A 17,615-nucleotide genomic window follows, 5' to 3' on the forward strand; every position below is an offset into this window, starting at 1 on the left:
GGTGGTTTTTGGTTTGTGTTATCTGTCTTAAGTTTGGGGGATTAAAGGATGCTTGCCCTTTTTTGTAACAGTCTACTGAACTAGATGCCCAGAAGGGCCATTTTTGAGTTAGAGCTAAGAGCTATTGAATCCCTGCCAGGTGCTGCTGGCACTGTAGCCCCATCATTTATTAATGAGAAGAAGGAAGCACCTTACACACTAAATTCAATTATCACTATTTGGAATGACAGTGCAAAAATTCCAAACTCAGTCAATTTCTTTAACAGTTATTTACTCTTAAGATAGAAACCCTAGATAGAGCAAGGAAGAAGTAAATCCAAAATAGGAAAATATATAAAAAGATCTTTGAGAGAAATGTTACATCTCCTAAGTGTATGTACTGAGCACATGTACTAATACAAAGCAATTTATATAAAGATATAAATGTAATATTTTGAAACTGAGCATTTACCTCTATCAAAGTACGTTTTGTAAAAGAATAATTCACAAAAAAATTTGCCAGAAAAATGATGAACAGTACAGAATGATGATAAAATATATTAAAGAATCTATTTTTCCAAATTTTAGGATTATGGTTGATTTCAACAGTCAACCATTTTTTGCCTGTTACTTTTAGTTTTGATGAAGATCACATCAAGAGCTTACACTGTTCTGAATAAGATGATGGTGATTAAAGATAATTCCTTCATAAGCATATGAGAATAAACAAAACACAAAGTTCATGCTCATTGTAGAGTATTTGGTTACCCAATCAATTTAAAAGTATTGTTAGAATTTTGAAACTATGAACTATTAATAACGGGCCTAGTTTAATGCTCAGCTATCAAAATCTTAAAATTCTTAATAATTTTGGAACAAGGGGCTCTACATTTCCATTTTGTTCTGGACCCCACAAATAATGTAGCCAGTTTTGATTAATAATCTCATACAAGTCCCACTTCCTGTAAGTGGAGACTCCCCTTAAGTTCCCAGAGATGGGCATAATTGATTATAACCTGGTTTCATCCTGAAAATTTTCCCAAGATTACAAGGCAATTGTGAGAACATTAAGTACCATTTTCAGAGAGCTTGTTAGAGAAAACGGTCTAATTAAAAGGGAGAATGGACTGATCTGCTTTAACTTTCGATTTGCTCTTGAGGTGTCTTGTTTTATGCAAATAATTTGAAAACTAAAAGCTTGTATATGTTACGCTTTAATGTGCTTCTCATAATTGCCAGCTTCATTTGATTTAAATTTTCATTTAAACGCCCATTTTTGCTTATGATTTATTCATTTTTCTATATTTTTCTCATTTCTTTTGCATGCAAGGCTTTTTGTTTCTTTTATGGACTACAGTGTAAGCAAACCCATCCAACCAACTCCACTTCTGGAACCACTTTATCTACGGATTTAGAATGTGGCAAATTAATTCGAGAGGAGAGAGGGATTCGGACACAGTCCTCAATTCACACTGTGTAATCATTAAAGAAAAAAAAATTGTGCCAAGTAGAAACTGCTTCTGCTAATTGGTGGTGTTAATGATGTCTGTATCTACTAAGCATAAATAGCCATAATCCCTATCCTCGTTTTAAGATAGCAAAACTCATGTACTCTGAACATTGAATTCAATGCACTGGAGACACATGTGCATTTCATATTGAAACAACAGCATATTAGGCGTATACAGACTCCAAGATATGTGTGTTTACAGAAATTGTCTATACTGTCAAGAGAATGGTTATCTTAGTTGTATTTTCATGTACTAAAAATAAGCAACTCTTGCCTCATGCAAAAGTACGTTCAGACTTTCAACAGTGCAAAGCATGAAAACAAAATAATATTTTGAGGAATGCTTTTCATCTTTGTGAACCTTTTTTCTCCTCTTTCCTTCTCCCTGTACCATACACTCTGTAGATCCACACTTTCCAAGTACCCAAAGCCCCATCTTTTCATAATAACTCCTTAACAATGTTAATTTTTAATTCAAATTGAGTCTACTATTTGAAATGTACTATTTACACTGAGACTCCAAGAAGTCTTAGATTTTAAAGATTCAAGAAAGTGACCCAGAAAATGAAAACTAAACTTGAAACCTCTGGTGTCATGGAAGAAGAGCATTAGCTAAGGTGAACATCACTCAGGAAGACACAACATAGTCAAAAATGATCCCTGCAGAGAAATTCATAACCATCAAGTTCTCAAGTAACATTTATTTGTAGAGGTTAACAATCTTCTGTAGGTTCAGATAGGTAGTATGCTCAGAATCTTTAAGGAACTGTGATTTTTTTTTCAAGCTATAGATTATATTTTGCAAGCTCCAAGCACAGTCCTAAGCTAGAGATTAATGCCTAGCATCTTCTATTTTCCACTCACTTGCCCTCATTCTTTGCACTGAAGAACATCTTTTCACAAGATGTTATTTCATTCTTGTCCTAAGAGAGTGGTTGTTTTTGTAGCAATCTTTTCTGAGCCTTGCCACTTTCAAACTCATTACTCTGGATCCTTTGCCATTTTCAATACATTCCAAGTATACTGGGGAGAAGGACAAGGAGGAAAAAATAAATAGATGAGAGAATTTCCACACACATTAGTTACAGATCTTTGTAGATTTATTTCCCACCTGCATTTAAAATGCTGTAAATAATTTTCACTCTAACTGAGTTTGTGACATAGAAAGCCAACTACATACTTAATTTGCTGTGACAGGATGTCTGCTGTCCCTCTGAACTCTTTCCCTCTTCACAGTGAATAGGGGAACTGAAGATGCCTTTCATCTTCCCTCAATATGGGATAAGTTGGTCTTTGTTATCCTTAATGGGGTTACCTTTTGACATGTGAAGTGATCCCCAAAAATACATTTCTCAGAAGTAGAGATAGGCCATCAGTGCAATCATGTAGCATTTTGCTTTCTCTTTGCTTAGCTTTAAATGGGTTCCAATTTTTGAATCACCAGTCTCTTCAATCAACTCTAGATTTCTCCAGTAAAACATGTTCAGGAGAGTTGACTCTTGTCCTGATTGTTTCTCAGTCTTGGTTTCTTCTTTAAATAAATATACTTTTAAGAAAATGTCTATAAATTACACTGACATTTATTAGCTGTTATTGGGGTAAAAGCAACATACTGTTTGCCCTAGATCAGAGTTCACATCCTCATAATCAAAAACATCAGATGTTGAAATAAATATTACATAATTCATAATTCATTGATTCTATATATAGAAACCACAAATTACATAAATTTATATTCCCAAGGACTCTTTAATAAATCAAAAATGCTACCCAAAAAGTTCAACGGTGATTGATGAGGTATAGATGATCAGGGTTAATGGTAACAAAACGTCTTTCTACAGAGAGTATCCTTTAAAACTGTCATTCAGAGGTTTGGATAAAATTAATATTTATGTACTACTTTAAACTGTATACTACCTAATTCTGATAGTTACACATTATTTTATGGTTTCAAAGTGTTTTAACATACAGTACAGTAAGTTCCCTACATACAACCTTCAAGTTGAGAACTTTCAAAGATGCGAACGTGCGTTCTCATGTCCAGTCATGTAAGTTAACTCCTGTATGCGGAGTACATTGTCACGTGCATACATTCTCTACAAGTGGTTGTGCTTTTGTGGACTTTGCTGTACAGTACTGTATAGAGTACAGTAGTATAGTAGCTTTATTTCAAGCCCAGGATGTCCAGAAGCAAGCATAAAAGCAGCAGTGATGTAGTTGGCACTACTGTACTTTTCAAGGTACTGTACTGTAAGATTAAAAACGTTTATTTTCTGTGTTTGTTTGTTTTTTCTGTATTATTTGTGTGAAAAGTAAACCTATTACAGTACAGTACTATATAGCCGATTGGATACATAGGCTAACTTTTTTGGACTTATGAACAAATTAGACTTATGAACACGATCTCGGAACGGAACTCCTTTGTATGTAGGGGACTTACTGTATTACATTTAATCCTTTCCACAATTTTATTTCAGCCTTAATAACTGTTGACTCCAAAATAGATATCAGAGTCAATAACCCAGAGTCCTAGACTTAGAATCAAAAGAGAATTTTCTAAATCAGCCAAATTCAGGTTCAAGTTCTAGTGGAGTCACTTGCTGAATGTCTGTAGACAAATAATTGAATTTCTCAGAGCCTTAGTTTTTTAATATGTAATAGGGGGATATAGTTTCTAGGTCATAAGGTTGTGTTGAAGGAGTATTTTTCAAACTGGTTTTCACTGGCAAGTGTTACTCAAATAAGATGTTCATGGTCAGGTAACCCATGGAGCACCAGGACAAATGCCGCTTTACTGCATGACATTTCAGTATGTTTAATATGTTACAATACATTGAGAATTTTCAACAAGAAGGAAAAGTATACAGTACTTCCCAAACCTGTTAGATCACAGAATCTTTTTTCCTCCAAAACATATTGACAGACCAATGTTCTACAGGGAACACTTGTATGATAATGTGCATCTCATCCAGGGATAATGTACAAAACACCTAATACCATGCTTAGCACAGAGTTGCCATTAAATAAGCAATAACACTTATTATCGGGGATTTTTTTTTTCTGAAACTTCTCTGAATCTCAATTTCCTCATTTGAAAAATGAAGGTAATATACTGACTTACATTTGTGTTGATAATTAAATAAAATAATATAATGGCATAGAAAATTAAATCATTTATAAGAGGGCTGTTAATAAATATTGGTTAACAGATGTTAGTTCCTTATAGAGAAATTAAGTATTGCTCTCTGGTAGCATGAGCAATAAATACAATTTATCACACATCTTAAAACAGAGTTGGTTTGGAAAACAGGTTTTTCAATTTAGAGGTTCAAACTATCTCTAAGACCATTTTTCCTCTCACAAGCATTAAAAATCAATGGCAAGTTCATTGCACCCAAGAGAAGGATCCAAAATGGCAATCTATGAAGACATACAGTGGAAAATATGAACCTCAACTCTAGAAATTTTAATTTCATTAGTCTGGAGTGGGGGCAGAACAATAGCAGTTTTTAAGGTACCCTGTTGACTCTAGTGTGTAGTAATGACCTAAAGCATACTCTTCTGTGTATAATTGGCACTCAAGAAGTTGTTGTTATTTATTGATTGAGTCTAGAGGCAGGATCATTCATTTCAAGCAAGATATACAGCATATATTTAGCCTTAAATATTCAATAAACCCTCTCTAAGAATTCAAGAAGAATCTGTGAACATCTTTGAGATAGAAATATCATATTCAATTGATAATCTTCCTGTTTAGCTGTAAGTGGTAGGCCTACTCAAGATATTCAAGTAGGTAGTTTTCTGCTGTCTCTCTGTGCTTTCTCCCTCCCTTGAGAAATCCACCATTCATTTCAGACCCTGAGTTTCTTATACTTCCCTCTTTCTCCTTTTATATAATATATGCTCTCAGACAACCAATTCTTGCCATCAAGTAAATGACCACTAAGACCACAGTGACCCCAAGAGGGGCCATTGCATTTTAAGTGAATTTCGAAAAATAAAAGGGTCTTGAACAAAGAAGAAAAATTTTCAAACTCTATTTTTTATGTCACTAGTTTTCAGACTCCAGTGTACATCTGAACTATCTGGGGAAATTATTCAAAATACAGATTATCGGCTGTAACTCCAGAGGTTCCTCCTAAGTAAGTGTAGTCCAGGAATTGGAATTTTTAATGAAACCTGAAAATGGATGCTTAAAACTAGTTGTGCACATTGGTTTGCATAAAAATTAGCTTACATATAGCAGGATTTTTTCTAAAATTAGGTCATGTACATGATTTTTCATTAAAATTATCTTCAATACAGGGTTTTTTAAAATAGTTTTTCTTACATGAGTTTTCTTCCAACAATCCTAAATACCATTGTTTTACTGAAAAATAGTTAGTAAGCGTGAGTTTTTATTAAAATTAACTTGAATACAGCAGAGTGACTTCAAATTATGTGGTAAGTGTGAGTTTTTATTAACACTGGCAGATTATCTGTGGATTATACTCTGAGAAATACTGTTTAAAGTTAGGAAGAGAGCAGAGAGGTATGAACAGATTGAAAAATACATCAACAACTATGGAGCATGTAATGTTGTCTAATTTGTTTCTTAACAAGGCTGTATAACCTAATGCAATAAGGGAAAAACTAAAGCTTATTTTGTTTTAGACTAAAATTATAAATTGAATTATTTTAAAGTTTTTCCAGCAAAATTAGAACTACCTAAGGAATACATGTTAGATAGAGATTGTGCCTTTAGGAAAATCAACTGGATTATATGATTATAAACCTATCCAAGGAAAATTATTTCTAAATACCTCATTGCATTTGCCTAGCACTGTATTATGTTCTATATGAGCCATCTGTGGCAAAGCAGAAAAATAATGGATACCAATTAGTTTCAAAGCCCATGACCCTTATACTCTAAGGTCTATTTCCTAGTAAGCAATTTAAAAATAGCCTGAACAGCCTTGAAAAGCAAAAGGAAAGCAAAGTATTCTTACTTCCTATACTATTTTCTGCTCATCTCACTGTGCCAAGTGGCATTATTAATTAACTCTTATTGATAATGAAAAAATTCTGCTCGATGCGCAGTTTTAACTTGCCTTTAGGAACCATCTCATTATGCTTCTCACAGTTATGGAATTTTATGTCCAGATGCACAAGCATATTAAAATCATTCTTGCTTTCAAAATCCTTTCCACAGAGACTGGTATCATGGAAAATGGGATTCTCCTTTAAATTTTCAAAGAAATTGTATTTGCAAAGAGAAAGGCATTCTTGTGATAGAAAACCAACATTACAAATGTGTTATGTGGTTTCAGCACCCTGCAGAATCTGAGCTTTGTAGTTGTCAGCCCAAACATGACTAATTGGCCGTACTGCAGAGCAATGATTTTCCACATTACAATGTATACATCCAGATACACACAAAAATAATGAGTAAAACCTGAGTGATGTAAAGAAGTTACTGTAGTTCTCCTTAGTGATTAAAATTTTTAATTTAGCTTAGCCAGAATTTTTTGTCTTTTTTCAACTGGAGGGTTCAGACTTAAAATATTAAAATATTCCGATTTTCCAACTTCAAAAACGAATGTTCTTCTAATCACTTAGTCGTTACCAACCATAAGAACTAAAAAACTACCGTCTATAGATAGCCTGCTCTCATTTGGTATTTATCTTTCCTCGTGGTCACTTGGCACATTATCAAATATTCAAGTGTCCTTGGCTTTATTTCTTCTGTAGTCTGATTAACTTATTTAGCAAGTGATTTGGAAAAGTCTTTCTAATCAGATTATTTCTGTAATTGTGCAAAGAGGCTTTTCTTTGCCTGGAAACCCAAACATTCATTAATTAGCAGAGAGGCCAAAAAGCAATTAACATCCATTTAGAAATAACTTTTCAAATGTACAAGTTGGCACCACCATGTAAACTAAACTCTGAAAGATGTTTGTGGCCCAATGGAAAGGTGACTTGGGAATCACAAGCCAAGAATCCAAGTCTCTGTACTGCTGCTGAATGGCTATGTGTCTTTAGGCAAGTCATTGTACTTCCCTCATCCTCAGTTCTGTCATCTGTGGAAAGAGGGGGTTGCAGTTAAAGTTCTCTTCCAAGCACTGTATTTTTTAATTCTAGTAGAAAGTGGGAAGAAAGTTAAAATGTAGAAGCAGTGAAAAAAAAAACTTGGAGAATTTATGTGTATATATATATATATATATATATATATATATATATATATATATGCACACACACACACTTAGGCATATATGTATATACATTAACATATTTGCATATATTTATATATATATATTTATTAATATTGTGTGGTTATGTTGAACACATTAAATTCTTATGGTAATAAACAGAATTACCTTGCCCTGCCAATAGTTAGGATAGAATGCCTGGCTCTGGATATAGAGAAAAACAGCTATCATAGCATCAAAGACTGAGAGGGTTCCCATCCAATAAATCATAAGCAAATCATTACAAACACAGGGAAGATTTCTGAAGTAGAATATTTTTTTACTTTGGTGAGCCTATAGACTAGGTATAAAAAAGGGAGCAATAAACTTAGGGAGCTATTCGAAGCTATGAAACCAATTAATCACGATTCCAGAAAGAGGGAGATCAATGGGGCTGGAGTGCTCTGGAAACTCTCTATTCTGTAAGTGGAACTTAAATAATTCTGCTAAAGAGAGACGAAAGGAAACAAAGGAAAAGGATGATGTGCTTTTATTTTCCATTGATTTTACCCCTACCTTCCTCCACCATCAAGCATCAAGATTTTTATATGTATTGCTTGCAAGCTAGAGATGACTGAAACTCTTAGCTTTTCAGTTTTAAGTGTATTTTACAAACTTGTAGCACAGACAAAAATCATAAAAACCATGGCTTTCAATCTTAACAGCTAAGTGCTTTGTTAAATAAGTTAGTTGTTTTAATTCAAAAAGTTTATGTCTAATTAGCAAAAACTAAAACCCAGAGGGTCAAGGTTGAGGAAATATACATAATAATGTTCTCCTACCTCTTTTTCCAATTCCTGACCCATTTTTGACCACTAGGAAAGAAAGAAAATATTAAAGGGAAATCATTAAGCTTAGATGCTACCCGAATCTCTGAGAAGGCCTAATGACCATCCCTGAGCCAAGTCCTAACTTAGAGGGACAGGAAAATAGAAACCTCAGAAAATTTCAGGGCGGATCCTGAACAGAAAGTGCCATTGTTGTGTTCACAGTTTGTAAACCAGGAGACGGCAAGACATGTAGAGATATCATACAGCCAACTGTCTCCTGAATGGTAGAATATCAATGTCTAGGCAGTGATCCTTTGAACAGCTTCATAGTCTCGCTTAACCTCAAAACATTCCAGGGAAAGCATCTAAAAATTCATGGCCTTTCCCAACAAAGAGCTTTGTGGAAGGGCTGAGAGAACCAGTGGATTGGAAGACTTGAGGCTGGAAGGGAAACGATTCAGTGTAGACCTGACATGGAGACCATGGTGAGACCACAGGCATCTCAGATGATGCAGCAGAGATAGAGAGCAGCATCCATGGCCTGGCAGGATGTCACACCCCAGGGGGAATCAAAAGGATAGAGGGTGGCCATGGACCAGCTGCTCTCACTATCACCAATACCAAGACCCTCTATCAACCTCTCCTAAGCCCAGACACCCCTGGAAAAGAAAAAGGGAGAAGGGAGTTGGGAAGAGGCATGTATTATCTGAGCCATTAACCAAGTGAAAACTTAGTTTTAAACCAAAAGTGAGTCACCTTGAGTTGACAAGATCCACTAGCATATGGGGACCAATAAGCTACGGTGAATTCTTTTATTTTTTTTAATGGCATTGCGTAGTTTTTTTGTTTTCTGTGTTCTGTATACCTGGGTTTGTAGCTTGAGAAAAAAGTGTATCCACTACATGTGGGTATAAGCTGGTACCCCAAGGACTCCCTGTGCTATGTCTATGGGTACTATGGGGATCTGAAAACCTACACCAGAGTCAATTTACCTCAAAGGCAGGGCCATTCTCTGCATGAAAAGAGTCATGCAAAGAATTTATTGGCATTTTATTTTTATGGCCCTAACTCAGCTTCTGAGTTGCCAGAAGGACCAGGCCCTCTTCTCTGTGAAATGAGGGAACATCAGTCCCCATGGTACTAACTCAGGCTATCAGAACAGAGCCTGGTCACGTTCATATGACACCAAATCCAGAGGAAGCATGCAGGCTCCTAGCTTGCAAGAGGGGCTGATGCAGGCTTTGGAGATGTAAGGAAGACAAAGAAAAGCTAGAGGGCTGGAGAAGAAAGTTACATTGGCCTCTTGCCATGACTCCAGAGAGGAGAAGACACTGTGGGCACTTTAGTTTGGCATGCAGACCAACATTTATGCCACTTTTAAGCAAATAGAGCTGCTTACCCTTGGGTATGTGAGCCCACCTGAAGTTTATCCTCACTGCAGAAACAACTGTCTTTTCTTCGGCCATCAGGCTTGAATGGGATACCCATCTGCCACTTCTGTGCCCTTTCTGAGGCAGCTGCTCTTGAGACTATTCAGAGGCCATGGGAGACAGAGGACAGTTCTCCACTCAAGTGACTGCTTCCTTTGAGAGTCTAGGACAGAGAGTGGGCACAATTTCCCTGTGTTCTTAGGTCCCCTCACCTGTCAGGCTATTTTCCTTGTCCCACCTCTTGGGAGTTTAACCCCAGAAGTGGCAAGTGAGGGGGCCCTTCTCAGGTGTTCCTCAGCATCTAGGATGCATCATCACCTTGTTGGATGTTTCTCCTTGAAAGCAGACACTGAACAGTCCTATCTCCACCACCATGCCCAGTCCTATATGCTGGATCCTGACGGCTCTAAGGCAAATTTACAATTCAAAGCACCATCTTTTTTCTTCTTTCAAACACCTGGCTGTTGTAATTAATTGCTTCAAAGATGGCAATAGCTTCCATAGGTCTATACAGGTTTATTTAAGAACTCAAAGCTGCAAATTTACCTCTTTTTTTTTTATTTTCTATGTCATCCTACCCTGTGGGCAATGCATATAAAAGCTTTTGTTGCAACTGTAAAAGTAGAAAAAAGAGTTGAGATTCAGAAGAATTGGAAAAAGTACATAAATCAATATCAAAATGTTCTGCCTCAGTGTTAACTTCGCATTTCAAAGTTTTCTACAAAATTATCACTAAGGTTAAAAGAGAATAAATTTTCCTATACCCTAAGAGCTTGGGAGTATAGCGCTGGACAGCCACCCCAAGTGAAAAATGTAAGAATTCTTTTAAAAATGTGTATATATATATATATATATAGAGAGAGAGAGAGAGAGAGAGACAGAGAGAGAGAGAGAGAGAGAGAGCGAGAGAGAGAGAGCGAGAATAACATTCAACATTATAGTTACATTTAATTTAATAGAAGAAAAAGTTTTCTAAATAAAATATTTAAATAAAAATGGGGGCTTCCCTGGTGGCACAGTGGTTGAGAGTCAGCCTGCAGATACAGTGGACACGGGTTCGTGCCCCGGTCCGGGAATATCCCACATGCCGCGGAGAGGCTGGGCCCGTGAGCCATGGATGCTGAGCCTGCGCGTCCGGAGCCTATGCTCTGCAACGGGAGAGGCCACAACAGTGAGAGGCCCGCGCACTGCAAAAAAAAAAGAAAGATGATCCTTTGTATCTGGCCCCATCAAGTAACCTTGTGCCCCCCATAGATATATTTTTTTGGTTTAAAGACCTCAGATTGGAAAACAAAGAATTCTAGGGCATGCCTTCATGCAAAGAATTAGAAGCTTAAATCTAGAATCTGAGAGAGCCAAAATGTCAGCATCAAGCCTTAGGTGTAGGAACAAAAATGAAATAGGGAAGAAAAGAGGTGAAGGGACATAAAGATGGTGAAAACATGGCATTAAAAGGAGCTAGGAAAAATGAGTTAGGGATGTCTACGTGCTATAGCCAAAGGAAGACAAGACAGAGCTGTAGGGAGTGGTTACCAATGAAGAGCCAGTTTAAAGCATCAGCAGGGAAATGGTCTGTGAAAGGAATGGGTGCTGGGTCACAGGTGAGGATACGGGCGGGAAGCACACTTTGACATTTTTGTTCAGTGTTGAAATTTCCTCCACCTGAGATTTTTGGTACAGACTTAGGAGATGAGAATCAGCTTCTTCATTAGCTACTGGGTACAATTCATCATAACCACTATTCTGAAAGCTAATATGGTGACTAACTCTCAACCTCACAGATCCATTTTTTAAAAATCTTAAGGATGGTTACATGAAAAATGACCAGGGATTCTGAATAAACCCAGAAAATTGGTAAAACCAGAGTAAATGATGCCTAAATTCTGAGTTCTGGAACACGAGAACTGCACACAAAGATGGCGCCTGTATAGTTACTCCAAGACTCCCCTTCCCTATTCCTTCCTGTAATTAATGCAGGATTATTAAAGTCTGATCTCTGTTCTTAGATTATCAATTATCCTCTGAAGAAATAAAACACTTGTGCAGATAGGTGACCAGACTGTCCAAAGCCTTCAGGTAGCAAACATACGAGTAGGATTCTTCTGTCGTGTTCCTTAAAAAAATTCCTGACTCTAGGCCCAAAGCATGTTGAACATTCTAGGTTTACACCACATTAGACCTCAGAGCTTAAAAGTATTAAGGATGTGAATGCTTAGTCCTTCTTGTTTAAAAAAATCCATTGAGACACTGTCTCCACACAGCTACGGCAATAATTTGACAAAACCAAGGAAATAATAGTAATAGTAGTAATAATTGCATTATTTCTCAGCAACCTATCCCCTCTGTATTTACTTATATTCTATATTTTACTGAGAACGGTCTTTACAAAAGACTTCAAATCACAGCCTGCCTTTAAGTTAAAGAAGATCTATACATAAAATGAAAGATTTTTACTATAAAATGACATTAATGTTATCTATATCCTTCTTTTCTTCTAAGCATATGGTGAAAATTTACTAGACAATGTCACAGAACACTTCAAATGTCTTTGAATAGGGAGCCTAATAAATTAAAGGGAGAAAACTATAAAAAATGTAAAATCTGTATTATATTCTTGGCTAGGCCAGACCTTCTAAAAAATAATTTGTCAGAAAAACCCTTAAAATTACGTATTCAAAGTAGTTCTTCTAAATGTACCAATGAATGAAAGCACTGAATACATAAATGTTAAATATACAGCGAGAATCAATCTGATACTCACATCTTGATGCCAAGTTTGTAACCAGTATGAAAGCTTAGCCTCGGTTCTTTCAATATTGTAAACTACAATCAAATTCTAACACACAACTTTTCCTACAGCAAAAAAAAGCATTCTCCACCCTAGACTTTTTTTTTCCCTAAGGCAGTTTATTTTAAGTACAAAACAAGAAGAACTTGATTAGCTCCTCCCAACCTTTCCGGGGCAGTATTTGCAATAAAAGGATGAAAGTATCAGGAGAGGAGAATAATTTATGTTCAGGTTCACTCTAGTACCAAGAAATCAAATATTTGGGGCTAATCCAAAGGAGATGCCATGCAGTCAGCAATTATAAAGAGAAACAATCCAAAGGGGGATGTAAAGGAAGGCAGGAGAAAGAAAAGAAAAGGGGACTCATGAGGGATACACCACGGGCACTGAAGAAGTGGAGAAGAGGGATGACATTCTGCAGAATAAAGAAGCAGGTCCTTCTCCTTTTAAAGCCAAGAGAGCTACAGTGTTAGTTGAAGTTTCAGCCACAGTCTCTAATAGACTAACTTCTATTTCTCAGTTTCCTTTCTTCTATGAGAGAAGTCACACATACACAGACACACACACTCACACCTCACTTTATCTTTGGATAGTGCCAGGAACAGCAAAACTGGCAGTCACATTATTTACTACTGTAAATTTCTTTATAAGTGAATTTTCCTATCAAACTTATCATCATGGGGATTCATTGTAAATGGGTCCATATGCACAAAGATGATAATACTTTTAAATGGCAAGGAACTGCAGTTAGTTTCCATTCTCTTCTTATAGATGAGCACCTATCATGGGCAAGATACAAGCTGTCATAAAGCCTATTATTACATAAACACCAAAACATGTTATGGGCTGTGTAAAGCAAATAATAATAGGCACTGAAAATTCTATGCTTTAAACATGTATAGAACCTACTTGAACTAAAACTCTGATATAAAATTTCAAAGGAATTGGTGCAGAGAAGGGCATGCAAAGGTTAAAATTAAAGAAGCATCAAATTGTCATTGTTTTTCCACTTCACTAAAAAAAATAGACAGATAGATAGATGATAGATAGATGATAGATCAGGGAGTGCTGTAGACTTAAAATATTTCTAGTGATGTATAACATTTTATTTTAAAGAAAGAGAATACTTACTATGTGCCAGGTATTATGCTAAGTGTTTTATGTATGTCAACTTAATGATTCTCATAATAGTTCTATGAAAAGGACTCTACTATTGTTTCCATTTTACAGATAAGAAAACTTGAGTCAAAGAGAAAATAAACACCCTGTTCAGTGTAACACAGCTACTAAGCAGCATAGCTGAAACTTCAATTCCAGCATTCTGACACCAGGAGCCAACTCATAGCTATAATTCATGGTGATGTATGTAGATTCACTAAAAATATGAATTCCATCCACCAGAGAAAAATGGGAGGACCTAGGATCCAAGCTACCAGGGGACTTTAGAGTCTGCAAAGCACTGGAGGATACTGCTGCAGTATCCTACCCCTAGTTTCCCTGCCTTTAGAGCAAAGCAGCTAGGTGGACACCATTATGCTTGATACTTTCTAATGAAGGAGTTTAGAAATGTAAACTTTCATGCTTTAAATATAGTTTTTTCTGTGGCTGTATGAACATGAAGGGGTTCATGAAAACCAAGTCCAGAAGTAAAAGTTGTGGAAAGCAACTATAATCTTGATCCTAGTTCAGAAGCTCAATCTTTATATGTTTTTAGTTCTTAGATTACAATAGGCAAATTGATTAATGAATATGAGCCCTTCTCATGCCACTCTGTGTTGAAAGATGACCTTCACAGTTTCATTTCCTGTGGATATAAGAGTGTGTGGCTTGCTCAAGTTCAGGCTGGTAGGGGCCTTAAAGGTCATCTTTCTTTGTGACTACAGCAAAAACTTGGAAGCAGAAAGGTCAGCCCCAATATCTTGCCATTTTCTTTTTGACAGTTGGAGACAAAGTAAGAATCAAAAAGAAGTCACAGTTTGTGACCAAAGACAGAGAAACCAGACCCCTGATAAAACTATATTTATATTCACTCTCACACAGGCAGCAAGAAATAAATACCCAGGGTTAATCAAAAAAAGAAAAAGAAAGAAAAGAAAAGAAAAGAAGTTTGTTGTATTTTAAGGCAATAAAAAATTTGGAGGAGGATTTTGTTCTTAAAGAAAAAACCAATACATATTGTCAAGATAAGATCTATGACTGCTCCTTTACCCAAAAGAGGTTAAGGAAGGATTTCAAGTTGTGTAGTAAAACTGGTTGTGTCATAAAACTTGTTGTGTCTTCCACATGAGTCACAGTGCTAGAGACCCATTTTTTGTCATTTCATTGCAAAACAAAGTGAAGAGTCTAAAATCAAACATTTGAGAGTTCAAATAAAACAAAAAGATTATAATTTCTTAACATGCTTTATGGAGAAAGAATCCACAGAAAAGGCTTTATAATAATTTAATAAAAAGAATTAATGATGGTGTAGCAGATTTCAAGTGAAAGCAATTAAGTTTGGAGAGTCAGACAGGCTGAGTTCAAATGCAAGCTCTTCATCTTATGAGCCATATTTCTTAGGCAAGTTACTTAAATCTCTAATAGTAAATTTCCCCATCTATATAATGGGCATAATAACTCTTTCTTTATAAGGCTGTTGTGAGATTTATGTGTAACAGTGTATGTAAAATACTTGACACTCCTTCCTTCCCTCTCTCCCCTCCTTCCACTTTAATGAACTTTCTGAAACCAGAAATGTCCTGTGCAAAAAAACTTTCTTCCATTCAGATAAATTTCTGAACAAAGTTTGCCAAACCCCAATACAACACTGTCTACCACAGTGACACTATAAAATACCCATTCCATCTCAGCAGCAACACAAATTTCACATCACATAATGTTACAAAAATTATATCTCATTTGTGACATACTGGCTGTAGCATTTTTTGAAGTATAATTCATGGAAAACATTTCTGAATTTTCCTTTGCGTGGCCTGACACCCTCTCAATTCACTGAAGCCACAACTTACCATTTGAAAGAAAACTAACATGCGTGACCTGAATTTTCAGTTTCATACCATAGGAAAGTGGAAATGAAATTCAAATCCTATAAACACTTAGATATAAAAGAGACGAGAACTCATATGCAAACTGCTAGGTTTTTTTTAGAGGTGTATGTCTGGTAAGCGGATAATTTATACCTAGAATCTAAATTTGTAAGTCTGGTTTTCAAATCAAGTAGATAAATTAAAAATACTACTTATATCAAATACATCAGCTCTTTTATAGAACAAAGTGGAGTGTAAATTTTCAAAAAAACATGTTGCACATTGATACCCAAGGACCACAGAAGACATTCCATACTCTGCACACATGGGGCACCAATTTCTTCCTATCAGGCACTCACATCCTAAAGAAATCATCTGGTGACATGTTATCATTTGGCTTTCAACTATGTCTATTTTGTGAGTTAATGGTAAAGGAATAATGCTTGCACTTCCATAAACTTTACCAAAGCCTTTGGGTTTTTACAGAAAGTTTTAGGAGCAATCTCATCAAAAACAACACTACTTTGTAGAAATCTCTATACAAGCAGAAATTTGTCACTCAAAGATCTTATCTTGGCTGGAAGAAATGACAGCAAATTATGTCTTATTACACCATTTATATATTGTGCATGTGAACAGAATAGTGTAATTGTAATATATATGCATATATATGCCATCTGCATATGCATAACATTTTATAATCATAATTCCATTTTTGTTTTGTATTATGCCATCGTCTTTGCTGTGCAGTTCAGTACCATATTATTTTCATTTCAACCACAGCTGCATCATTGCTGCTGCCAGATCTCTCTGTTTTTTTGGAGAAAATATACAATTTAAAATTGTTTTTTTTTCTTTTTTTTTATCAGAAAGGAAAGTCATCAAGAATTAGATTTTATTTTAGGAACAAAGTAAGGTTTCATGGGAGAAAAAAACAAAGCCTTGGTGTAGAGAAGGTTTGTTCATTTTCTATAGCATTACTGAAGTGTCCGTATGCCTTGATAATCCTATCAATATTTGGATCATCTCACTGGGGGAAATGACTTAATTTAACTCTATTTTGGTGTCTCCGCAAAGGTAAGTTGTCTATTTTGAGAGCCTACCTGGGTAGTTTTATGCTACTTCATTTGTGAATAAAACCCCAAAGTTTGTCCAGCTCACTTGTCGAATCAGTTTCCACAAGAAGAAAAGGTTGGGGGTGGGGAGGGCAGTGGGTGGAGGAGGTGGTGTGGGAACCGGCTGGGGATTTACCTGTGGCACAGTTATCTTAGGCCAATATCTCATAATCATAAAAACCTAGACAAGAGACAGATCAAGAAACCACGGAGATAGTGGGTTAAACTGATGCTCTATTATTTCATGTTCTCTAGTGCCTCTCTTTCAATGCCATCATGGAAGAACTGGGAATCTCACTCAAAAATCAGAAAAAGTTAAAGAAAAAGTCGAGAACTAAGGGTAAATCTTCCTTCACAAGTATCCTTACTTGTCATCAAAGACGAACTCAGAGAAAAGAGAGTGTGGCATGAGCCAGGAAAACACCTGTAGGAAGCTTTGAGGAAGAAAAACATATGCTCGCTACAGGTTTTTGGAGAAAGGATTTCTGACAACTGTGCTTCCATATATCTATATACATAACTTGATTATGCATACAGATATAAGAAATACAAAACTTTCAAAAGCTCACATAGACAGAGATTACTTGGGAAGCAGCACGGATTATTTTGAAATGAATTTGTATGTTCACTTATTTCACCTTTTCTCTTTCATCCCAATAAATTGCTGTGTTTTCTTTCTAAATAATAATAAAACAACAGGGTTTTTTTTTTCCAGAATAAGTTTGAGTGTTGGTTTGTTCCCCATTATTTGCTCTTATTCACAATGTTTG

At 35.9% G+C, this 17,615-nt stretch overlaps 1 protein-coding gene across 12 annotated transcripts in view; it reads left to right on the plus strand.

The window, feature by feature from the left end:
- The window catches only part of GRIK1 (glutamate ionotropic receptor kainate type subunit 1), a gene marked incomplete at both ends in the record, with an annotated part of 439,442 nt that extends 422,186 nt beyond the window's left edge, over positions 1–17,256 (plus strand). For 4 of the 12 annotated variants that reach the window (XM_081234202.1, XM_081234204.1, XM_081234208.1 and 1 more), the window contains one exon: positions 17,101–17,256. In XM_081234202.1, the coding sequence (XP_081090328.1) occupies positions 17,101–17,256 (156 nt within the window). Of the gene's footprint in view, positions 1–1,309; positions 1,460–16,599; positions 16,687–17,100 lie in introns of those variants that run through there. The other 8 variants (XM_081234203.1, XM_081234205.1, XM_081234206.1 and 5 more) reach the window with 3 other exon arrangements.
- Positions 17,257–17,615: the final 359 nt, after the last annotated feature.

Source organism: Mesoplodon bidens, assembly GCF_964165515.1.
Source record: "Mesoplodon bidens genome assembly, chromosome: 5".
In the NCBI taxonomy this organism is placed as follows: Eukaryota; Metazoa; Chordata; class Mammalia; order Artiodactyla; family Ziphiidae; genus Mesoplodon; species Mesoplodon bidens.